The sequence below is a fragment of the Crocodylus siamensis genome, chromosome 15, assembly GCF_052110815.1.
Source record: "Crocodylus siamensis isolate JL-2025a chromosome 15, ASM5211081v1, whole genome shotgun sequence".
NCBI lineage: Eukaryota > Metazoa > Chordata > Crocodylia > Crocodylidae > Crocodylus > Crocodylus siamensis.
Genome location: NC_143409.1, coordinates 17,018,787 through 17,044,738, shown reverse-complemented (window position 1 = coordinate 17,044,738; position 25,952 = coordinate 17,018,787). Strand labels below are relative to the sequence as shown.

The following is a 25,952-nucleotide window of genomic DNA, read 5'->3' as shown; positions in this document are numbered from 1 at the left end:
AGGACTTGCAATGACAACACCCAGTTCCAGTCTTGAATGGGGGCACCAGGATTCTGTATGGGAGGTATGTGGAACACACACACATGGAACACACACACGTGGAACACACACACACGCACACACCCCGCGAGCTGTGGGGTCATCATGGCTTGAAATATTGTTGACTGGTGGGGTCCAGTCCAGTGAACTATGTTGCAAATCATAAGCCTTTGGATTAATATCATGCATAGTTTACAATTAGCAATAATCATGCCTCGGATTAACCTCATTGGCTATGATACTGCCACTGCTTCTGGCACTGGGTGTTGTCATTGCTCCCAAATCATAAGCCTTTGGACTAATATCATGCATGGTTTATACTACATATAAGGTGCCAAAATGCTGCTCAAAACTGTGTTTATTGAGTATCTGTGCTAAAACAGCAGCAGTTTCAAAAAAAGGTAACATGCTTCAGTTCTGGATGAACTAAATATGTGTGTACTACATGCAGATTGCTACAGCTATGTTTAATTTCAAGGTTATTGTTGCCAGGGGAGAAGTTGAGGGGGAAGCAGAGAGCAAAGGGGCTATCTGGATCCCCACCCCTCCAGATTTATTCTCCCTGCTGCAGTAGTGGAAGAAGACAAATTAATGGTAAACCTCCAATAATTAGATTCTATGCCTGGAAAATTATAACAAATTTATCAATAGAGTCCTAATATATTGAGTCTAATTTGGGGGGAGCAGGGGTCTTAAAATCAGGGTCGTCTTTTAATCGGGTAAATGCAGTAAATGTTTGGGGTATCAGTAAGCATATAACATCAGTTCTTGTGCAAACTGTTCTTCAGATAAATGTTGCTAAGTTCGGGTTGTAATTAGAGCAGTGGAAATGGGCAGGGTGATCATCAGTGTACTCCAATTTTAATATATGAAGTAACAAGGTCAAGAAAGCTGAAGTGAATATTTTAGATAATAGAAATATTTCGTTTCTAATCATGTCCATTCCTGAGAGATCGGTCTTAACATGGTAACTGTTTTCTTGTGTGCAGCAAAAAAAAGCAGGCTTTCAGCATTCCAGTTACCTAAATCACTTGAATCTTTGACAGATATCAGCAAGGTACTTAACATTTTGTGTTTATTAAATATCCACGGCTCAGTGCCGAGCAATAGTGGCGCTTGCCCTGATGCTTTAGACAAATCTCAGCTCTCATGGCTACAATGAGTAGCTGAAATGGAACAAATGATATTTGGGAATCATGATTTAATGCTTGAGGTAAAATAGCTGGTCATTCATTAACGCGTGTTGAGAGTTGCTTCATGTGAAACAACTGACACTTCTAGAATTTGTTCCCTGGCTAGTAAATAACACATCTCAGGACAGTTAAGGATGTGAAACGTTACCCTGAGAGAACTTTAATCACATGTAATTAATTTCATTTTCCCTATGAAATCTTATTTAAGGCACAGTGAAGGTCTTCCTGCAGAGTGCTCATTTCAGCAAAATTAAGTAATGGAAACTAAATTTGGCCATTCTCTGATAGTGTTGTATTGAATATACCAGCTCTTTAGTGTCTACAGGTGAAAATGTTTAAATACCATGCTAAAAACGTCTTACAGGCATACTGTGATATTGCTGAAACTTCTGTCACTCAAACTAGTTGTTTCCTGCTGTGCCCTTGCTCTGTTCCATTTGTCTTTGCTTCCAAAACAGCTTTTCTCTGCTGTATAGAGAACCTCCCATCAATTTATACAAGGAGTCCTTTACAGAGCATACCTTAAAACTCTAACCCCAAAATAATTGCTTTGATAAAGGTTGCTGAGATGCTGAGTAGCAGAGAAGAACAGAAACAGTTTAATAGGCAGTTGGAGGCTGAGCTGCTGTGGTCACAGGTTTTTTTCCTTTCCTTTGATACCTGGTTGAAAAAGTCAGTAAATAATTTCAGTCGATTGTAATTATCAGGTATTTCCTATGTCCTCTCCCCCATGCTGCTCTGTTTTCTGTGGCCCAATGGAGGCAGTAATCAAAAGCTTACATTTTCAACTTAGCCCAAAATAAAAGGGTTCACCTACCGCTCTGTGGTATTTTTATCTCTAACCGTTTTAAAAGCTCTTACTGAACTGTTTCTTTTCTTCACATGTTGGACTCTTTATAACTGGAGATGCTAGATCATTGGCATTCCCTCTCAAAAGCTTTGATATTTTTCTGCAGTTGAAGTCTAATTTATTTCCCTCCCTTAATTGCTTTTACATCACCATCTGATAGTTTTCTGTGCATTCTTTTTCTTACACAAGCAAGCTTCTTGAAATCATTTTTGCTATCAGATGTTTTCTATTTAGAGCTACTGTATAATGTAATGTTTTTCACAGTTTAGTAAGAGGGAAAAATAAGCATGGGAAAGGCTTTATTCAGGACTTGTCTATACATGGAGCTATTCAGACCAGCTAGTTCAGAATGCCTATTCCTGAATCCTTCTGTGAACACAGAACCCTGTTTCGTTTCATTGCAGGTACCCCAGCCACGTTCCTGCAACTGTTGGCACTTGTCCATAGCTTGCAGTTCAGCTCAATGCCCATGCCTCCGCTTGGTTCCTGAGTATGCTTAGTAGGGCTCTAGTCTGGCTATGCAGATACGCATTGTGCTCACGTAGATGTGCATGTGAGACTGGATAAGTCCTGCAGTGGTAGCTATTCAAAAGCCTATGACTAGTGAGTAGGTGAGGTTAAGAGAGGTAGATGTGTGGGGCTAGGAGACAGAGAACAAGCTAGGAGACAAGAGAACAAGAGGGTGTGTGCTGCAGTGAAAGGGAGGAGGCATGATAGGGGATTCTGTTTTGCTTCTAGCAAAATATTAGAATCTGAAACTCTGCATAAGTGCCAAAAACTGCAGAGACAGCTCCGTTTAGGCATGCCATTCTGCCCTTAGTGTTATTCCAGTTCAGATTAATCGGTTTTTAAAGTAGATTGAGTTTGAAAAGAAATAAGTCTAACTCCAGATTAGAAGCATAACATTTGATATTAGTCAGGAGCAGCTATTGCTCTTTCAGTTGCACCCAACCTTAGAGTATATACAAGGATTGCCAAGTGAAACGGGACAGCTGTGGCAGGATACAGCCCACCATAGTTGATCTACTCCATTGGAAGAAATGCACAAAGCATGGTGTCTTGCATTGGGCAGGGGCCCAATCCTGTAAGACAATGGCAGTGTGTTCCCCGCTTACAGAGATGCACCGTGGAGATTCCTTGGGGCATATCTCTGTAAGTGGGGAACCCTGGCTTTCCCTGCTTCCAGAGGCATGTCCTTGTGATTGACTGGGATGCGTCTCTAAGAGGGGAAAGCCAGGCTGGTGCTCCCAGGGCTTGAGGGGGGATTGGGCCCCTCAGGCCCCAGAAACACCTTCCTAGAGTGACTGGAACATAAAGCAAGCAGACATTGTTCCACTTAAGCAACAGAAATTATTACCACTTTCATTGCACCCAAGCAGAGTGGTATGGTACACCAGGCAAGTGGCCAGGCAGGCACTGCTGCGGCTTTGCAGGAGAGGACATACCACATGCAGGCAGGATGGTGCCTGCTTTAGTTGGCCCACAACAGCAGCATGCTGCTCGACCTTCATGCTGGACTCCAGCCTGGGACTTTTGACCAACCAGCCAGGACTAGCCTATGAATATCGGGAGCATCCTAGCCAAACTGGGACATGTGGTCACCTTAGGCATTTGTGATGCAACAAGGGGTATGAATGTCCATTTGCTTGACCTTTATGCCACCATAAAAATGTTACGGCAGCACAAGGGCAATGTCTGTTTCTATCCTTAGTGTAAGCTTACCCAATGCTGCAGTCTTTCAAAGGATGTCACAGCAGCCATGCTCCTCTTTTGAGGTATATTGTGTCCAGGCACTCTTTACGGCAGTAGGCCTCTGCCAGAGGCTGAAATGCACTATTTTGCCTTCTGTATTGTAATGAGGGTTATTCACAAACACCAGTTTCCCTATTCAGGGCCTTATTTTACGTAGGTAGATTCTAACCTTTTCAATTTTTTTTTGTAGGTTTGCAAAGATTCAAATTAGTGTGTCAGAACCAATTATCCCATTTAGGGAGACTATAACAAGACCTCCAAAAGTTGACATGGTGAATGAAGAAATAGGAAAGCAGCAGAAAATTGCAGTGATACACCAAACTAAAGAAGACCAAAATAAAATCCCTGAAGGAGTTCAGGTGGATTCTGATGGACTCATAACAATTTCTACACCAAATAAATATGCAACTCTCAGTGTAAGAGCCATGCCACTTCCAGAAGAGGCAACTCGGCTCCTTGAAGAAAATAGTGACTTAATTCGTACTATGGACCAGTTCAATGCATCTTTGAATGAGGATAAAAAAACCCATGAGATAAATCAAAAGACCCTTGACAGGATACAAGAATTTAAACAAAAAATGGAGCAAAATCTTCAAGGAAGAAAGTGGAGAAATGCTGTTGATCAGATTTGGTCATTTGGTCCACGAAAGTGTGGGCCTAATATTTTGTTGCACAGGTTTGAAGGCTACAAAAAATCTGTATGGCAGTGTCTTGATAAGACTACTAAGGAGGTTAGTAAATATCGAGATTTTGACAACAGCATAGTAAGTGGGTTTCAGTTGGCTACACTTTCAGGTCCCATGTGTGAAGAACCTCTCATGGGTGTCTGTTTTATAGTGGAAAAATGGGACATCAGTAAAGTTGAAGAGATAATGTCAACTAAAAGGCAACAGTCAGAGGAGTGTGATGCTACAGAATGGAAACAGGATGAAGATGAAGTCACCTGTCTTTCAAGAAGTCATATCACTGAATGCTCCAGTGAAGATAAAGAATTTGAAGATAGTAGTCAAGGTAATCCAAAATCATCTGAAAAAGCAAGTAAACGCAAAGGGGAAGCTTTGCTTGCAGATTGCTACGGACCTTTCTCCGGACAACTGATTGCCACCATGAAAGAGGCTTGCCGTTATGCATTGCAAGCAAAACCACAAAGACTTATGGCCGCCATGTATACATGTGAAATTATGGCCACTGCAGAAGTACTGGGTAAGAAGGACAATTTAAATCCATAAATAATTCCCTTGTTGAATGTTAAATCTAAGAGTTTTATGCATTATACTGGGTCAGAAAACTTAACTTGATTAAATGTTTTACCACAAGTATTTTATAGCTCTCCAGTGGAGGTGTACCATAAATCTCTGGTGCCTATAATAGTGATATCATACTGAATGGAAAAAAAATAACAACTGTCTTTATGCATTTGTATTAGATAGACATAGGACTGTAATTAATACCCTTCTGGAAACAGAAAACGCAAAACAATCACTGTCTGACAAGATTTAAATTTCAGCTGTAATAGATTCACCCAAATATTAAAATGCTGCTCCAAAATTTAAACATTTATGCCTTTGTAGGATCCAGAAGGCATCAAGATTTAATTAGAAAGCAGACAATAATGTAGCAGAAAATTGAGAGGAAAGTTCTTTTTGCTGTATGCTAAGAGCAAAGACTTGGTTATAGATCCCAGGTCACCACTGATTTAAGAAGTTAATATAATCATTAGTATATAAGGGAAAGTAAGAGGGAATCTTAAACGATTTTAACATCCTGTTAGTAGCTTTTTCTGGTAACCTCCTTTTCTGTCCCATTGGTATGTAAGTTACTCATTTTGTAAACCCACTGAATGTCAAATTGGTGTAATTTATGTTACTGCACCACTTACACCTACTTGAGCCTGTATTTATGACTTGCTTACATTGCCATTTGATTTTTTTTTTTTTTTAATTATGCCCATAGATTTTCATGTTGTAGACACTTCCTGCTGCAACAAGTTGGGTCCAGTACTTTGAGGTTTTCTTTCAATTTTCATTGCCCCAAATGCACTACTCAGAACTGAAGTTAGTGTATCTCATGTGCAGTAATTTAAAATGGAATGAAGGTTTTATATGTATTGGAAATGGTATGAGTTACAGAAAACAAGAAACTCATTTCATGGGCAAAACATAAGATTGATTGTGTGTGGTGTAATGTGGTGTGGTATGGTGCGGTGAAGAGAAATGCTTTGGCTTTTAGTAGGTGCTCTGTATGTTTCTGTGCTTCCATTCAGTGTTGGAAGCACTCCAAGATCTAAAAGCTTGATGAGTCTGATGCATGGGGTACAGGAGGCGCACAACAATGTAGAATAGATTTCTGTATAGAATCTAAAAGTGTAGCTTTCTGTACTTTTTAACCTATTTGGCACATTTACTGTATTATTTTGATTATAAGTCTCCCTTTTTTCCTCTAAAAAAGACATAAAATTGCACTCAAATTCTATGTGGGGTCAATCTATAATCAGTCTCCCATCAGTCTTCATTTTTGTACTTGTAGTATTTTGTGCCTGCTGTAAAAATAGCAAGTCAGAATTTTTTCAGTGCAGTTTTTATTTTAGTGTATTTTAAATATATTTAACCCTTTGGATGCTTTCCTTGGTTATTTGATTCTCCCTTGGGATTTTTTTTATCTGTTGCATTTATCTGTAGTTATCAACTTATATTTAGGAAAAGGGCTGCTTTCCCTAGAATTGAATCTTCAAATGTAGGGTTGACTTACAGTAGGGTAAGAATTCATGTCAGAATAAGAGATGCTTCTAAATTTAAATGGGCAAAAATAGCAATCCCTCTTCCAGGAGTATAGAAAGTCCATCTGGAGCAGAACTGGCACATTCCCCCTGCATAAGGAGGGGCTGAATGCTGAAGACTGCTCAGCTCCCAAGGTCCTCGCACAACAGAAAGCCTGCTGCATACCACGGTGTGCAGAATGTGGCAGAGGCAGGAGCATCCACTGATGGCACAGTCCTCCAGTTCTTCATCCCTGTAGCTGCGTCTGAACCCAGCCTGGCCCTGCCTGCTAGCGTATCTCCCTTGTCCACATTTTGCCAACTTAATTAAGTTTTAGATGATGGATTAAAGGCCAGAAATGGCTGGCTTGAAAGAGCTGCTGTTGTGCCTAAAGATGGAAAAGTTGGAGAAAAAAGTAGGTAAGCTTAAAAATGAGATGAAAGCCCTAGACAGAAATGTGGTGGTCAATAGGAATTTTACAATTTTTCCATGTAGCTCTGGAAATAATGTCAGACTTCTCCAATTGGCAGAAAATCCATGGTTTATAAGTATTGCCCACTGCTGCATCAGCAATACTTTACCTTAGAACCCTTCTGTACTCTGACCACGTATAATTCTAAGTATGCACACCGATTTTCAGACCACCAACATTCAGTGTCATTTTCTGCTATCTAAAGCTATGACCTCACTGTGAAAAAGGTGATTTTTTTTTTTTTAACTATGATATAACTGACACCCATCTTGCCATAAAAATCCAAGTTGAGATAAGACTCTCTGGTTTTTACCACAATGGAATTTAGTGAGACCAACCTCAGATTGGAGGTATAAGCACTGACTTCATATAGTTATAGCAAAGTCAGGCTTGCTTGTCCTGTATCTCCACTGTGATTTTACAGGAAGTTAGAGGCATATTGTAAACTTGTGTACATCTAAATGAAGTTAAAGAGATTTGGATCCTGCAAGGGCCTGCTAGTTGCCAATAGATTACACTGTATGGTTACTATCCAATTCCTGCAGTTTGTTCAGCAGAAAATTACTTTCTCACACACTCCTCCTCCTGTGCTCTTAGATGTGTCTTCCTTTTTGAACACTCCAGGCATGTGGAGAATATTCTGATAGTGTTTGAGTGATGTTATAGCAGCAATGGTTCAGGAATTATGCAAAAGACGAGTTTTTTGGGGGAGTGATATCTTTTATTGGAACAACTGTGTGCCTGGAATAAAGTTAGATGAGCTTTCAAAGACAAGGCATTCTGTATCAGATGACCTGATATATAATGTCTTGCCTTTGAAAGCTTGTCTCGCTTTATTGGACCAATAGCATGGTTGGAATAAAAGATGTCGCCCAAAAAAATCCCTGAGAATCTTCTGAGTGACTGTCATATACAACGAGATTATGTAACTGTTTCTTGTTGATGTTCCTAAATTTCAAGTTCCTGATCCTTCTTCATTGCCCCCAACCCCACCCCCACCTTCAGCACATGTAGTATTTCTGTCTGGATTTTTTTCACATGAGTAACAATTGCTACTGTTCTTCCGAGCTATAGCTGTATATGTATTTATATACTTGCTAGACCTTGAGCTTACTGGGACCTCATTATCTCTGCAAGCACACGTCCTGTAGCCTTTGCATACTGTCCCTCCCCTGGTATGAAGACTGCTGTTTCTGGGTGTGTGGGTTGCAGGGGGTTCTGAATTCCACAGACTAGTTAAGAAGCCCCTTGTACAAGACTGAAGTGGATACATGGTTGATGCAAAATGAATTTCATGTTCAGCCAGCATACATTATAAAGTACTAACATTACATCAGAATAAATTATTTTTGTAGCTTTTGAGGTAAGCGCTTCCAGCTTGCATGCATGCACGCATGCATGTACACATGTTCCAGAGAACAGTTCTGGACAGCCTGAGATGGGCACAAAGTTAGAGTGCAGCCCTTCTGTTGCCACTGTTTTAGTCTCCCCAGCATGGCGAATTAGCCCGGCCCGGGTTCCATGCTGACAAGGATAGAGTGCTGCCAGTATCTGAGCTTGGATATCTCTAAAGTACACTGCAGGCACTACTGTTGCTACAGTGGAGACATATCCACAGCTGTTAGAGTCCTTATATAACTTCTCTATGATAGCAGTGATTTGAGACAACAATTCAAACTACTTGGCTGCAATACGTATAATTGGAAAACCTTTAGGGAGCTAAAAAATTCTTTTCTAGCTTGTATGTTTTGGAAAAAACAAGCTTCAAAACCATTTGGCCAAATCAGCACGTGTATCTGCAGTAGATCTGTAAAGCTAGCTCTCTGAAATAATTTGTGCTCCTAGAACCTTGTTGCTGTATATGCAAAGTTTCATTTGTCTGACCTAGCACAGTAAAATAAATATTTTGTAATACAGTATTAACATTGCTCTTTGGAACTATTTTCAATACAGTACACAGATGTATCCAGTGGGCTTGATAATGGTTTTGTACAGTATGTATGTGCACGTGTCTGCATGTGTGCAGTGCGATATAACCCAGATGGCCTGCAACCTACCTAATTTGCTGTAGGTCGCTAGGTGAAAAACAAGCCACTTACTTCAAGGGAGGTAGCATTTCTATACTCATCTGGAGCGCAGCAGTGCTTCCACACACCTCATAGATACTTAAATTGAAGTGAGCCAAAGGGTTGTTTGTGGCCTGCTCCCAGTGCGCAGAGCCAATTTTGTGGGCATTTCGTGGTAGCCCCGCTGCTCGGCGCTGAATGGCAGAGAGGTCCCAAAGGCAAGGACGGATGAGGAGGCAGTCACCATCTTGAGTTAAGATGACTGCCCTTCGTGCTGCCCCGCCCCTCAGTGCTGATTGGCGGAGAGCCCTGAGTTGGGGGGAGGAGGGACAAGGGGGCAGCTGCTATCTTGTCTGCTGCCCTTTGGACTTCCTGTGCCCACCCCTCATGGCAGTGAAGACCGCTGGCTCCCATTGCGGAGCCAGCATTTTAATTTCATTAAGTTTCTTTTTGTTGATTTCGCAGATTTTTGCTGACAATCCTGGATTTTGTGGTTTCTGCAAAATCTGTGAAACCATGAATTAAGTAGCTCCCTAGTGATGGAGGAGCGGCACCCTCTGAAGCAGAAGCTGCAGCCGTCAGCTGGAAGACCACAGCAGTCACGCAGAGCCGTGTGGTGTGGTTGGGATAGGTTCCTGGCTCAGTTCAAGTCCCTAGTCTAGCAAGGGAAAAGTAACCAAACCCTGTGAATATTTTAGGCTGTACTGTAGAAGCTTGCATTTAAAAATAAAAACATGACTTTTTGGGGGTCTGGGATTTTCTGAGGATTGCTGAAATTTTCTTTAATTTTTAAATTGCTTAGCTTATATCAAAACTCACATTTGTGGCAAATTCAGTAAATTCATCTTGGAAAATGACGGGGGTTTTCAGTTGAGAGCCTAACAAGCACTTCTTGCTTGTTACATTTATATTTTGTTTAGTAAGTTTATAAAGGAGAATGTGTATAAATAATGAAGAGTGATGCATTATAATTTTTAAGTAGTAGAGTTGACTGGTGGAGATATTTAAAAATGAAACAGTGTCTAACAGTATAATCCTCCGTTCTTTTGGGTGACATAATTAAAGCATCTGAGCTTGAGGGCTATTTATGCAAACTGTACTGCAATGTACAAGTTTAATGGAACACTGTTAATGTATATATTTTGGAATAATCTTTATATTGCCGTGAACACTTCAGAGTTGAGAAACTGAAGGAATTCCAAAAATTTAGCTTATTTCTCACCATTCATCTTTACTACTTGCATTTGTTCAGCTGCATCAATAAATATTGAGTGGTCTCTTTTCCATTAGTTAATAGATTATGCCTTTCATAGTAATATACAAGTGTACTGAATACAAGATAACACCAAGTAATATCCAGTGAAAGGTAAATAATGGCTCATACAGGAACTGTTATGGGAGTGGTTATATACTTCAATTGATCAAGTATCAGTTTGGGAAAATAAAGTTAGCTATCAAGCAAACTGCTACAAAATAGATGTAAACACAAAACCCAAATTAATAAAAGACTAATCAAACAAATACTAGGCAAAATAAATGAATATTTTTTCCAATAAATTAGTTTACTGTGGCTCTCGGAGGTACTTGTATTTGGGCACAGATTCAAAGGAATACTCAAATAGAAACATTTTTTCCTTTGCTGGCTAAAAGTAATTCCTGTTTTTTCCTTTTTCTTTAACAACAACATTTTCTTAAATATTTTTATGCAAAAAAGAAAAAGAAAGGACCAGGTGAGAGGGATGACACCTCATTTCCCTAACCATGTACCTTTAGAAACATACATGCTGGTGTCATAAAATATACATAACATGAGCGATAATTGTATTCACCCAATAATGTTGATGTAATAAATATGCATGTACTGTGGCATTGCATGTTTTACTGGCAGATATGGTGCCTGGATGAATTAAAATCATATAAAGTAGAGAGTGAGCTATAGAAAGTGCATCTTTAGTTAACTTTTCTAAATACATTCTAATTTTCTTCCCTTGATTAAAAAAAAAAAAAAAAAAAAAAAGATGTAAAAAGCTCAGTAAGCTTACATGAATTTATTTCTTTTCAGGTCGTGTATATGCTGTCTTGTCCAAAAGAGAAGGCAGAGTGTTACAAGAAGAGATGAAAGAGGGGACGGATGTGTTTATTATTAAGGCGGTGCTGCCAGTAGCAGAAAGCTTTGGTTTTGCTGATGAAATCAGGAAGAGAACGAGTGGCCTGGCGAGTCCACAGCTGGTCTTCAGCCATTGGGAGGTAAAAAAAAAAAAAAAAGAAAAAGAAAAAAAGAACCCCAAACAAAACAAAACCTTCCCTTCTCTCCATCTGTTTTGGTGATCTATTTCCTGTAGATGTGGCAGAAAGGAATAATAAGGGGGAAAGGTTAAGTTTTGGTCAAGACATGCATTTTCTTCAAAATAAAGAGAGAAAGTAGCTTCTTTATTATTCTGTTTTGCTTTTACAGATATGCTCTTCAGCAATACATATTTCTAACCTTTTTTGGAGGGTTTACATTTTTCTGCACAGTAAAATAAGTATTTTAGAAAACAAGAGGACTTTTCAAATACATTTTTCCTGGAGTTTGTATGATTTTGTTTTTCATGTAGATTCTGTAAGTGTTATCGTTAAGTTAAGATGGGTCAATGAATATGCAGCATGGGATAGAAGTAATCTTTAATTGACTAGAAGACTTTTCTAGATCTCTACCACTAGTCTGGTAATTCAGTCAATATGCATTCATGTACCAGAAATCAGGACAAATAGTTTGGGTCTTTCCAGATCAGATTGGTGGTGAGGATGCAAAAGTGTTCTCAAGCTAATTTCTTTTCCAGAGGAAAGTATGTTCATCTTTTGGCGTTTTGAAAATAAAGGGGGAGATGAAAGTGATGTCTCTTAAAAGGGACAGTTGGAAGTGAGGAGTCTTCTAAGAAATGGAATCAATTGAGAAATGCCTAGTCCTTTGTTGCCATCATACAGATAGTTGATCTTGAAGTACAGCAGACAGGGAAGGCTTTGAAAGTCAGCTCTTTTGTTCAAAAGGAACAATAATGCATAGCAGAAAGATTCGGAAGACCCACTGAAGGTACTAAAAGCAGGTTAAGGAGGAACGAGAGTCAGCAAGTTTAAGTCACTCATTTAAACTTTATATTTAAAAAAAATTAGCTGAAGTGTAGGGTTTTTTGATCATTTATTTTTCGTTTCATGTATTTTGAAGTACAGACTTCAAAGACTTTGATAAATGGATTAAAAGGCCTAATTTTTATTGCATCATTTGCTGAGTTGCTATTTTGTGACTTCATAAATCAACTCTCCCCTGTGTAGTACAAATGAGATCTATTTCTTACAGTGATAACATACTACAAGGTTGCCAGCTATCATCTGTAGACCACTTTGTCTATTTGATGGTCCATAGAGAGCTAGCAGGTCACATGATGCTGGCTGGTGCTTATTTCCAGCTGATAGATTGCCTTGGAAGGCAGTAGATTACATTATATGCTTCTATTGTATTTCTTTTCTAGAAGCAATTGCTATAGTAGGTTTGGAACAATGATATGATGGCCAGTAGAAAGGAAGGAGGGTCCAGGCAATTGCCACTGATATCGGCAACAAGTTTGGACACCTGATCTAGAACATTTGGGAAACTACTTTTTAAATGCTTCTCAGTGATGGCTTCTGCTATCACAAAATGCAGTGTGCCAGGAGCTTTATTGTTCTATTTCAGTATCAGTCCTATTCTCATCTCAGCCTCTATAATTTAGCATTCCATACATTTATCCTAGTGTACAAGCTATACACTAAAATGTAGAAAAGAAGGGAAAAGGCTAAGATTTTCAGCTTCATAGAGAGGCAGAGAAATGAAGATGATGTGTGGGATAACACTAATAAAGGAAGAATTAAAGTTAAAATGGAGAGCAGAATAGAAAAAAATCATGGGAAAGAAAAAAGCTGTAAGTAATATAGCTAATAAAAGCTATAAGTAATAGAAAGGGAAGACATGGACCAAAAACCTCAAATGAGACGCAGCTTTAGGGATGTGTGGATCCATCACAACTTTGGTTCTCCAAACACAGTAGCTAGAAACCCTTGTGGGAAGTAGTTTGCAGCTTTGGGAGCACTCATCTGAAGTGCAGCTGATAACAGATGTGGCTGGTCTCCTACGTAAGAAGATAGAACTGCCTCCAGTATTGGTGTTCAAGGGGTGTATATCATTTTGGAAGTCACCAGTTCTGAAATGTACAACTTCTGTGTTCACACTAAATACATGCATGTGTCTGTAACACCCTGATTTTTCTCAGTTGCATGGTAAAAAGTGTTTATGCATAACATATGTACACAGTTTCTTCAACTGAGCCACAGTTTTTTGTAATTGCTTGCACAAATTTCCAGTCACAAAAATAAAATTGCTAAAGTTACAAAAATGAGGGCCAAACTGTCTGAGGCAAACGTTCTCTGGCACCATGTGTGCACTGAACCTTGGTATTTTACTGTGGGTTTTTTTTAGTTTTGATGGAAGAGAGAACCTGGTTTGTGTGTCAAAGCAGAAGGTACATATGTCCCCCTCTACATGTTATAAGTGTGATGCAAGTAACTGGCTAATTATGCAGATGCCTTGTGACCAGGTACACATGCCAAGTACTTACCACACCATAAAAAGCTCCAACCAGCTATAAAGTACTAAAGAAGGCAGTTATACTAACTTTGTAGCTGGCTGCTATGGAGCTTTAATTTTCACATTTTAGCAGGGTCTCCCCTGTGGCTGGAAGCCCTGTCAGTTTGATGGGGTTCCCAGCCAAAGGGGTGCACCAGACCCAGCCAGTGCTGGGAGTCCTGCGCTTAAGCGGACTCTCAGCCCCAGCAGCTGCCAACTCTGAGTCCTGGCAGCACCCCACAATGGCAAGAACCCAGAATCCTGCAGTTGTGGACACTGGGAGCAGGCAACTGTGGGGTGCAGCTATGATTTCCAACCCTCAGAGGTGCAGAGAGACCCCAGGGCTGGGAAATTGCAGCCTCTGTGTTCTTCTCTTCTCAGGGGCTCCCCATACTCCTAGGGCTGAAAGACTGCAGCAGCTGCATCTCCCAGCCATGGGGGGAGCATGGGGCACCCCCACATCTGGGCGCTCCTTACAGCTGAGGGGAATCCCAGGTGCATCAACTTGCTCCTTGCTCGTGCTTTGGGGAGCCCAGGATTAGGGTCTCCCTGTAGTGGCAGTAAGGTGCTATGGGATCGCACATTAGATCCTACCGTCACGCTTCCTGCCATGCAGGTGTGACATGGCAAAAGGTGCTATTGTGTTGATCGCACATTAGATCCCATTGTGCCTTAACTTGCCTGTGTAGAGGGGGCCTATAAATCACTTTCTATAATTTTGTCAGGTTTTTTTCCTTTGAAATTTAGTCCATATTTAGACTCGTTTGTGAAAATATTTTAAGTGTATGCCTAATTGTGGAGGTACTGGAAACCCATGATATCCAAGCCCAGTTTAGTAAAATAATGTTCCCTCTATGTGGTTTGTAGCTACGATGACTTGACAAAACCAGTTTCAACATTGTAGTGGCTTTGAGATGAGCTTACAGTGTTTGTGCTGTGCGTTTCTTACCTGATCAGCTTTTTAGTAACTCAATAAGCCATCAAGAAGCACTGATTTAAAAAAAAATATGGCTCAATTATATATGTTTAAGCAGATCCCAGTCGAAAAATGAATATCTGCAAATATATTAAGAAAAAAATTACAGCCTCTAGATTTGCCACCTCAGTCTGGAATCTGACATGAGGCTGCTTATGAAAATATAGAAAAATGTCTTTGAATAATAACTGCTGCTCCCCAGATTTAATATTAAAATGTTTGTAATATGTTTTGTCAAAGCTGGCATTGGAGTATTTTGGCCTCCAGTATGTAAAGAGGCAGGAATGTGTTGGTGGAATACAGGGGGAATTTTGAGTGGCTTTTAGCAAACACAAAAATTGAGGCTTGAGAGGGGATTTTAATTAGTCCAAGTATTAAAAGTTAAGTATCATCAAAGAAGTGGCTGTAAATATGTCACCTTTCTAAGCAGACATGCTTTTTGTCCATTCAAAGTAATTTTCACTTATTTTTCTGAAAAAATTAACTTTTTCCTATGCTGATGGGTCTGTTGGCTCGCAGCAGTGGTGGGAGAGGGAGTGAATTCTACACGCACGTCAACAGAATTGTTAAATAAGTACCATTTGCAGAAGCTCTACTGGTGGTGTGTTGTACGTGCCAGAAGATACATAGCTTGTCCTTTAGAACCTGGGAGATATTTGCAAGGCTGGCAGTCTTTTTGCTAAGGAAACTAACAAGATATGATTAAGAATTAAGATGGCATTCACCCCTATCACATATAGAATGACTCTGCATGGTAGTCCCACACTTTAAATACCGAATCAGGTTTGGTAAATTGCCTCTTTCCCATTTTGGCTGGTAAGTGCTGATTATCAGTGCAGTTTTTATTTGAATCATTATTATTGTAAGACGTTTTGATTTTCATTTGCAAGGATTACACTCCCTGAGCATTTGTATTATGATACATATTTTTAATTAGAAGATCCCATGCTATCTTTTCCCACTGGACCCCGTCCGTATAGACAATGCTGAGCTACTGAGGCATTCATTCAATATTTTGTCATCCTTCAATTGGTGGGCACTGCCTTATTAACTGCACACCCTTTAAACCCCATGGTGAATACTGAATTGTTCATATCCTCCTGACCTCTTCTGAGGTGTTCATCCTTGTAGTGTCCGAGTTGTTCCTATTCTTGTAGCATCTGAGTGCATCACAGTCATAAATTAATTTACCAGTGTATACAGTGAAAAACAAAAGGAGTATTATCCCCAGCTTACAGATGGGGAAAATGTGATAAAGATATTTTTCTGGGGCTATGCAGTGCATCAGATTAGACAACATATAGTAATGTTCCATGTTCACTGATGTTGGCATGGTACCAAAATTTTGTTTCAGTGTAAGAAAATGGAAGCAATGATTTTTTAGCAATTTAACTGCTAAATTTGAAGAGAATTTTATGGAATGCAGTAAAAACACTTCTTTAGCAACAACTGTCGACAACAGTTGCAGAAAAAGGAACTACTACAGTTTCCTGGAAGAAGGTGCAGGATTTTTTTTGGAATGGAAGGTCATCGACCACCCTACTAGCTCCCCTTCTTGGTTGAGGTTGTACCAGTATTTGTATTTAAACTTCAAATCTTCATACACCATTAAATTAGAAAACTCAAAATTCATGCCCTCAGGTTAGACGAATCTCAGGGCACGTCTTATGTTATCCTCACATTGTCTTTTTTCCACAGTTTTTGACACTTTTAATTATTGTCTCTTGAACTTTTTCCCATTAATTTCTTTATAACTTATGATTTCTCAGGGAGGCATTTCTTGAGCTCCTAATGGGATGTGGTTTGCATTGACAGCCAGATTCAGATCTTTTATGTCCAAAGAATAAGTGTATCCTCTGCATGTTTATTTCACTCTGTGCACTGTACTGATGAACTCTCTGATTATTTACCAGTGAATCTGTTTTGAGATAAAAATAGTTTTAAAATTAGTCCTTTGCTAGGGTTTTTCTTGTCCTGAATTACCTTAGTAATGGGGGAGAGGGAGTGGAGGATATGCAGATTTTCAAACAGCTACAGTTCATTGAAACTTTTTTGCCTGGGCTTTGCCTGAATAAATTAGATTATCTTTAAACTAAAGTATTAATTGTTTAATTTGATTCTTCTAAAACACAAAGAAGAAACAAGTCATTAATACAGATAGGTTTTTAATTAAACTACCTTTATATTGTAAATGCATCAGATAATCATTATTTTTCCTCTCCAGCTAACGCATTTCCAGGCTGTAATTCAGTTAGTTGAAATGAGTCAGCAGTGTCAGAGAAGTACTGTACATGTGTTGAGTTCACTCCTAAGGTACTTGGCCCATAGTGGGCATTGCTCTTAAAGATTCTATAGTTGCCTGCAACCAGCTTTCAGCAGCAGCACATTGCAGCTGCGTTGCACTGCTCCAGTCATTTATAGGAGCTGTAAACCCATCTCAGCTGACCTCTTTGCTTTTGGCTACCTTGCAAAGCAGTCAAAAGGTACAGAGGTATCTGGACTTTATTTATAGTGTAAATTATTTTGGATTAATATTTTACATCTCTGCAATCTATGAAAGATATCGTGGCAACATGCTGTTTTCATTGCTTGTTTAGTGTTTGTATATGAACAACTTTATTACCTCCTTGCACTGATTCATCCAACAGCTATTAATGTGCACTTCTGTGTCTATGGTCTGAGATTAGAATTAACTGATTTTTAAAGATAGATTAGTTATCATAGTGTTACTGCCAGGCAGTGTTAAGTTTGCTTGGGCAACTTTAATTGTATTCAATTTCCTTAGTTTACCTACAATTCTTTGAATATAAACGTAAGTCTGATTTTAATGGGTTTTTAATGGTTAGCGTGTAATAATTACAATGTTTGAAACTTTCTTATCCTTAAATTACTGATATGCATCCTTCACTTTAATGTATGTTTGCATGACCATATACTAAAAAAATACTTATTATACTCCAGCTAGCTCTGCAACTAGCTCTAAATACATGCCTACTTCTTGCCCTTCCCTCATATGTCCTACTTTAGGCCTTTCAATTGTTTTCTACACCCATTTGTTTTTACTTGTTGTTGACTGTAAAAGTTTTTTGGGACAGGCTTTCTTATGAGACTATGACTGTACAGTGCCTAAAACAATAGAAAAGCTGATTCATTTTGAGAAGTATACATGTTACTACAATACAAATATTGAACGTGTGTCTGTAAATATTAGCTGGTTTCTGAGCATCTGCAGAAAAACTAGGGCCATCCATTGGTTAAAAAGGTCTAAAAGTAGACATTTCTACTAAATTACATATTCCAAATGAGTTATGATTTGGCTGATTCATACTGTTCCATTTCATAGAATCATAGGAAATTAGGGTTGGAAGGGACCTCAGGAAGTCATCTAGTCCAATGCCCTGCTCAAAGCAGGACCATCCCCAGCTAGATCCTTCCAGCCAGGGCTTTGTTGAGCCAGGCCTTAAAAACCTCCAAGGATAAAGATCCCACCACCTCTCTACGTAACCTGTTCCAGTGCTTCACCATCCTCCGAGTGAGAATTTTTCCTAATGTCTAACCTAAACTTCCCTTGCTGCAACTTGAGACCATTGCTCCTTATTCTATCATTTGCCACCACTGAGAACAGTTCAGCTCTGTCCTCTTTGGAACCCCTCTTCAGTAGTTGAAGGCTGCTGCCAAATCCCCCTTCAGTCCCCTCTTCTGCAGGCTAAATAAGCCCAATTACCTTAGCCTCTCCTCAGAAGTTATGTGCTCCAGCCCTCTAACCATTTTTGTTGCCCTCTTCTGGACTGGCTCCCAACTTGTCCACATCCTTTCAGTAGTGGGGAGCCTAAAACTGGTCACGGTACTCCAGATGTGGCCTCACCAGTGCTGAATACAGTGGAATAATTATTTCCCTCAAACTGTTGGCAACACCCCTACTAATGCAGCCCAGTATGCTTTTAGCCCTCTTGGCAACAAGGGCACACTGTTGACTCATATCCAGCTTCTTGTCTACTGTAACCCCTCAAGTCCTTTTCTGCAGAGCTGCTGCTTAGCCAGTTGGTCACAAGCCTGTAGCAGGTACATAGGATTGTTCCATCCTAAGTGCAGGACTTTGCACTTGTCCTTTTTGAACTTCAAGAGATTTCTTTTGTCCCAATCTTCCAAATTGTTTAGGTCACTCTGAATCCTGGCTTTACCTGCCAACGTGTCTATTATTACCCCCAGCTTGATGTTATCTGCAAACTTGCTGAGGGTGCACTCCATCCCATCTTCCAGATCATTAATGAAGATATTGAACAAAACCAGCCCCAGGACCAATCCCTGAGGTACCCCACTTGATACCAGGTGCTAACTAGACATTGAGCCATTGAAGTCATTGGACTCCTTTTTCAGCTTAGTAATCCAGCCAGTTTTCTATCCATCTTGTAGTCTGTTCATCCAGCCTATATTTCCTTAGCTTGCTTGTGAGAATGCTATAGGAAAAGCCTTGCTAAATTCAAAGTAAAGCGTTTCCAGTGCTTTCCCCACATCCACAGAGCTGTTCATCTCATAGAAGGTGAGGCCAGGCTGGTCAGGCATGATTTGCTCCTGGTGAATCCATGCTGACCATTTCTGATCACTTAATTCTTCTCCAAGTGCTTAGAAATGGATTCCTTGAGGACCTGCTCTGTGATTTTTTTTCTGGGGGGGTGAGGTGAGACTGACTGGTCTGTAGTTCCCTGGATCCTCCTTCCCTTTCTTAACGATGGGCGCTATATTTGCCCTTTTCTAATCATCTGGGACTTCCCCCAATTGCTGTGAGTTTTCAGAGATAATGGCCAGCATCTCTGCAATTGCATCAGTCATGCGAGCTATCCCACCAAGTCTCTATGGGATTCATGTGACTTTATCTGAATTCTTTAGAGTAGGATTAGCTAAATAGTATAATAGTATCTAGAGCATACTGTAAAGTCCTGGAAGAAGGACTGGTTAAGGATGATTTGAATGAAGTAAAATAGGGATGCCGTTATTTTTACCATACTCTGCGGCAGTGCCATCAAGCAGGGAGCTCTGTTTCATGTAGGCAAATCAAAACTGTACCTCTTTTCCTAAGTTATGTTGCAACCTAAAAAGAATGTGGGATTTAATATGGAAATTATTTGGTGAGGTTGTCTGGCTAGCTGTGCAAGAGTTTGGACAAGTAATCATAATAGCCTAGCTTTAAAGTCTGTGAGTTTGTAGCAGACTGAACTTTAACTTTAAATGCATGATTATGTTGATGGTCATTTCAACACTTAGGTGGAGTTTGTAAGAAAGTGACTTTGAACTGTTTGTGAGTATTTCTTCAGTTTAGGAATATTAAAATGTTGGTTGTCTGCTTGAACTGTTAGGCTGTTTTTAAATAAAGAAGTGGTGGTGTGTTCCTTGAGCTGATTTTGGGACAACACTGTTCTATTTAAAGTATGATTAAAATGGTTTGTCTCCTCCTCTTTTTACATTTGTTAAATATTTCAGAGAGGAAAAGTTATAAAAAGCCCCATAAATAGTATCTTCTGTTTTTCAGTTTCTTAGCTCTTGCTTGCACTTACTAATCGAAAAGCAAAGGTGAAAAACCTTTTGGGGGTAGATTGAGGTAGCGGTTAAGATGAGGGTCTTCAGCAAAAAATCTTCATCCAATCTACTCTTAAAAGGTTTAGTTTGGAGGCAGGTGGGAGAGCGAGTCCTGAATGATGACTTGTAGAAGTAATTATCTTCCCAGCAGAAACAAGGAAGTAGGTTTAAAGTGCAAAGCCAGATAGTTCAGATAGAAGACTTAAATGTTAATTAATTTTACCAGAGGGAATAGGGACGGCGGGAGTGCCGGGAGGTGAAGATTCAAGGAGAATGGGAAAAAGGGACTAAGGTGTAACTGGGAACTTTCCTAGGGGTAGGGACAGACATTACACACAAACCTGTTTAAATCATCAGAAACTAGATTAAACCTGTAACAGAACAGATAATAAACCTGGTTGAATGTAGTATCAGACTTAACTGATTTGGCTCAAAACGGGTTATGCAATGTCTGTCCCAGACCCCTTGCTGGTTTAAGTCAAATCAGTCCCCCAGCATCTCGGCATGCTCTCTGGGCTGGGTGGGGCTCTTTGCTCCACAGCAGAGCTGGCTCCTCCCCTCCCCTCCTTTCCCCTCCCCTCCCTGACTGGAGTTTGACACAGACTGGCAGGCACAGCAGGGTCTGCTGGCTTCCCCGTGCCCCCCTCCCCACTCCCCCTCTCACCACTTGCTGCTTAAGCAGAGATCCGTTCCTCCTCTCTGCCTAAGTAGGGACTGTAATCAGTATGTCGTATGCTGGCTAATGCTGAGAGGTGCTTGTGTGTCCAATTTCACTGGGATAGGCAGACAGAACAGTGATGACTTCGCGCTTTTCAAGAGGTCAGCTGGTAAGCTGTTTAAAGAGTTTAATGTGGAGAAAGGCTATTGCTTTGCTAATCAGGTGATAAAGACTGTTATCAGCCCCCCAGCTGGCTTGCTTACCTGTCAGTTTGCTGCAGACAGTATGATGAAGCAGGGAGGGAGATTGAAAAGCTCCGCATCATCAGCAGATGCATGAACTGTACACCCCCCCTTGCCTCAGAGTGCTGGCCCAGGCTGGTGGCTGGCAACACTCCTGTCCCTTGAGCAGCCAGCGGGGAAAAGCCTGGGACCTGCAGGCAGACCTCACTAATGAGTCCTGCTGGGGCTTGGCCACGCCCCCCTCAGCTCAGCCCTGCAGAAGGGAAGAGAGGGCTGCTCTCGCGCCCCCTGGCTTCTAGCCTGAGCCACTGCAGAATTCAGGCTTTTTGACTGTCTGTCCCTAGCCTAGAAGCGTTTCCTTGCTCCCGTTCTCCTTGCGGCTTCATTCCCCTCGCCCTATTCCATCTGGTAAAAATAATACTTAAGTCTTTTATCTGAACTTTTATACCACTACAAGATTTACAGGATGGGGCAGTTCAGGCTTCCCGGTGCCATTGTCTCAGGCTGTATGCAGACATGAGCAGACACCACTGCACCTGTTAGTACAGAGATCACTTTTAGGGAAGAAAAAAAACCAGTGCTTTACTTTCAGCTTGGCAAACCCCTGGAGTGCAACGCATGCCCAGAAGAGTTGTCATGTTAGTTTGACCCAGCTTGCCCAGTGTCTCTACAAATTGGGTGCTTCAGCGGGGTTTTTGGCATGTATCTAATAGCTGATTCAATCAGCTTTCGATAAAAGCGCCAAAAAGGCCTGTTGAAGCACCCGATCTATATAGACGCTGGGGGACATGGTCAAATTAATGTTCTTCCTCTTCTGGTAAAGCACTGGTCTGTTTTTTTTTTTTTTCACATCTGTCAGTAGCCCCCAAGACCACTGAAATACAGCAAGCAGGCTGGCAAGAAGATTAGTACTGGGGTAAGGAGAGGAAACTGGACCTGGAAAGGCTCCTTGTTCTGTCCTCCCCAACAAGAGGTGAAGAAGAGACTGGACTAAGAGAGGGAGCAGTTGGAATAGGTGGGATAGGAGACAAAGCTTCAGTGGAACAGTTTCATGAGTCTAGAGACTGAAATGGAGTCTCACGCTTTCTCTGCTTTCTTTACCTATCTATGAAACCCACCAGTAAAATGTGTACACTCAGGTCTCGCTTGATGTGAATTTGTTTTGTGCAAATTTGCCTATATACAAGGACCTTATTGATACTGTAAATTCGCTTGTGCGAGGAAAAATCCTGGACCTCATTTGTCTGTTGGCAGTGAACTCCTTGCAGGCTGGCAGAGTTCTAGTCTGCAGGGAACTGGGAGGAAGTGGAAGGAAGGCGGTAAGACGGGGGCGCCATGTGCATGTACAATACATACACGTGGCCCCAAGTAGCCTTGAGGGCAGCTGCAGCAGGTAAGTGGGGGAGAAGAAGGGGATCGAGGCCCCTGCAGGGAGGGACCTGGGCAGGGCTGCCCAGCTGGGAGGGGGATTGGGGCCCAGGGCTGCTGTGTGCAGCTGCAGGGCCCAAGTGGGGAGCAGGACGGAGCCTTAGGTGGGTGTGATGAGCCACGGCTGGGAACAGTGGGGTCGCACAGAGAAGGAGCTCGCTCTGCGCTGCCCTGGCGACACGCCCACTGCGCGGGTTGCTGCTTGCAGCCTGAAGTTCATAGTGTCTCCATGCAGCCTCACTGTTCCCAGCCGTGTTGTGTCATGCCAACCGGGCTGGAGGGGCACCCGGGGAAGGGTGGCAGGGAGTGCTGGCTGCTCGTCCTGCGCTGCCCTGGGGATGCGCTTTCTGTACCTGCCACTCTGAGGAGCGCAAGGGCGCACGAGGAAGGGATGGCGACTCCTGCTGCTGCACGTGTCCTACTGGATGAGCCCCCCGTGCATATTTCATGACTTTGTCATGGTTTGGCAGGGCAGTAGAATGAGGCTGGTACATATCCCTATTAATTGCATGTAATAATTGATTTGCTTTATGCAAGTTTTTTTTTAGAACACAGCCCTTGCATAAAGAGAGACCCTAGTGTATTGCATCTGTTCCTAATACTTGCCCACATTGAAGATGACAACCTAATATTGCTATTAGTTATTCCACTACCTCGAGTGGCAGAGGTCTGTGCAATTAATTAAGGGCTCCAGGCCACAAAGGTGTCAATCTGATACCGGGAGAGGGAGTCCATTTGTTCATTTTTAAATCTAGAATCATGCATACATAAAGGGAAATAATTATTAAGGTTCTCAAGTCGAGCACTGAAAGTCAGGTTAATGCACTGTATTTTATGAGAGAGACTTCCACATTCAAGGCATAGGATGGACCTGCTCTGGTAACGAATGGAAGCTGTGTACTAAAGGAGCTGATTGCCCCTGAGATTGGAGCGCTCTGTTGCAGAAGTGTAGTGAATAATGTGGGGTGCAGGAAGAGAAGGAAAGACTTTTGAATTGGGCATTTGAATATTATGGGGTATTCTTTCCCTGCCTCTGCCAGAGTTCAGTTGCGCTGCTAGACATATCACCTGAAGTACACTTTTCGCATGATTGTCAGTTTGCGTACCTCATTTTGGGGTGTCCGGCTGAGATGCTGGAGCCTGATTTGCAAAGTGATGAGTGCTTGCAGCTGAAATCAGTAGGAGCTTGTAAGCAAAAGAAGTCACTTAGCACTGTGTCCATATTCACAAGGGGCACTGAATTGTGGTTGTAGAAGCAACCTTGATTTTGATTTATCTCAACTTTTGAGTGTGTGGGCGTGTTAGTTTATGGATATAGTTTGTGTCTGTACGTTTTACATGTGAAAATGTTGCCTGTAGCTGAGTGAGAAATAATTCCCTTCACCATGTCACACAAAAAAATTCTGCAAGATATAATGTCTTTGTCATATGCTCCACTGAAGAAAACTCCCTCTTTAATGCATAGGCTTTTAGTGCCACGCTTGCTAGAGAAGACCCCTCTGTTGCACAGAGGGTGTGAAGCTCCACCTGTGGGGATCCATTTGTAAGCTGGAGCCCCAAGTATTTTTGCTAACCAGTTCCTTTGGCATCTTGAAATGACAGGAGTCTCCTAAGAGAATGTTAATGGCTGCCTAAGATGAACAATAACATAGTAGTCAAAAACAGAAAAGTAAAACAAAGCAGCAGACTCAAGATCTGTGAAGATATGTCACCATCAGAAATAGCTCATGTTTTTATTTCCACAATAAAATATTTTTTAAAATAATGTAATATAATGGATGTCTGCCTAATATATGAGAGAAGAGGCAAGCAGTACAATTCATTTCCTCTTTCTTTTTAAAAATCTCTAGTGCATCTGATCAATTTGTAGTTTAATCTTGCATTATTTATGTATGTATGCATGCATGCCCAGGATTATGTCATTTACCAATAAAGGCCACAGTCTTGCTTTCAGATGTAAATTATGTAAACCCCACAGAAATGCACGATAAGTATATGCTTAATTTTGCATACACAAGTGATCTGTTGACTTTGGTAGGACAATTTACATGTCTAAGTGTTTTGCAGAACCAGGGTCAAGCACTACGTGTGCAGATTTTAATGCTGTCTAACAATTAATGTGTGCCCTAAACTGAGAAACTGAGTTGTGCTTGTTTAAATACTAGAAACACAAGTAACTAAGTCCTACTTCAGTTTCTACAGTTTTGTTGAGGCCAATTCCTTAACTGCAAACCATTCATTAAATATCTTGCCCAGTCAACGCTGAAACATGCAGTAGTCAGTTGCCAAACAATCTAATTGTTATAGAGTAGTCTTGTAAGCCACCAGGGGTTCGTTCTATTTCTTTTTCATTTTCAAAACACTTAGCCACGTTGGATGAAGTCAAAATTTTGGAACAAATAAAGGTCTATACAGACGTTAACCCCCTTCCGTTCCCAGCCAGGCAGTTCTGAGAAACTGCAGAACATCTACCAGTCTCCTCTCGGAATACAAAAACTAAAACCCACAAGTTACAGAGCACTGTAACCTGGCAATATTGGCCTTGATGTGGGGAAAAGGTATTTTTAAAGGTAAACTTTTTCCATACAGTGTTTTTGGGGGTAGCCGTAATCTTCTGAAATCTCCAGCTAGTGAAAGAGAATTTTAAATGTTGTGGATCAAACACTTCTTTGCCCTTTAGAGGCCTTTGTAAGTTGGTTTTTAGAAATGAAATACATGTTGTTTACTCCCCAATTTCTAACTTCTGTCATTTTTCCAATTGTATTTTACCAAAACCATGTTATTTACAATCAAGAGCTTTTAAGGGAAAATACTTTGAGGAATACAGAGCAGAAATAAAATTACATACCTCCCCAAGTTAGTCACTGAAGTCAGCTATCTATTTTTACAGTTTCTCTTTTTTGATACTTAAGTGAAAGTATATGTAAGAGGCATGAAAAGCAAATGTACTGCATTTAATTTTTTGATCCATAGCTTGTTATAGCTGTGTGTTAATCCATTCCATATCTGCAGCAATACAAAGCAATAGCATTCTTTAGCAGAGCAATATTGAAATACAACTAGGAAATATTAATTTTTCCAAGTAATTGGTACAAAGGAGACTGATATTGAACTGTTGTTCAGGATGTGTGTTAGCAGGAAGGGCAACCTGCAGTGCGCATGCTACAACTGGCATGGACAGCCTGCGTGTGTGGCACCTGGCAGATGGGGAAGGGATTAAAAAGCAGAGCAGTGGATGAGGCAGGAGAAAGGGATTCGAGTGGCAATCTAGGAGGGTGCAGGCTTAATTTATGGCAGGTCTGCCAGG

General features: G+C 40.9%; 1 protein-coding gene and 1 pseudogene across 2 annotated transcripts in view; one reads left to right on the top strand and one right to left on the bottom strand.

Annotated features, from left to right (window-relative positions):
* EFL1 (elongation factor like GTPase 1) overlaps window positions 1-25,952 on the top strand; it is a 171,775-nt gene that overhangs the window by 135,896 nt on the left and 9,927 nt on the right. For both annotated transcript variants that reach the window (XM_090028279.1, XM_090028278.1), the window contains 2 exons: window positions 4,025-5,037; window positions 11,191-11,375. In XM_090028279.1, coding sequence (XP_089884405.1) covers window positions 4,025-5,037; window positions 11,191-11,375 — 1,198 coding nt within the window. The remainder of the gene's footprint in view (window positions 1-4,024; window positions 5,038-11,190; window positions 11,376-25,952) is intronic.
* Window positions 180-298, bottom strand: LOC149852160 (U4 spliceosomal RNA; annotated as a pseudogene).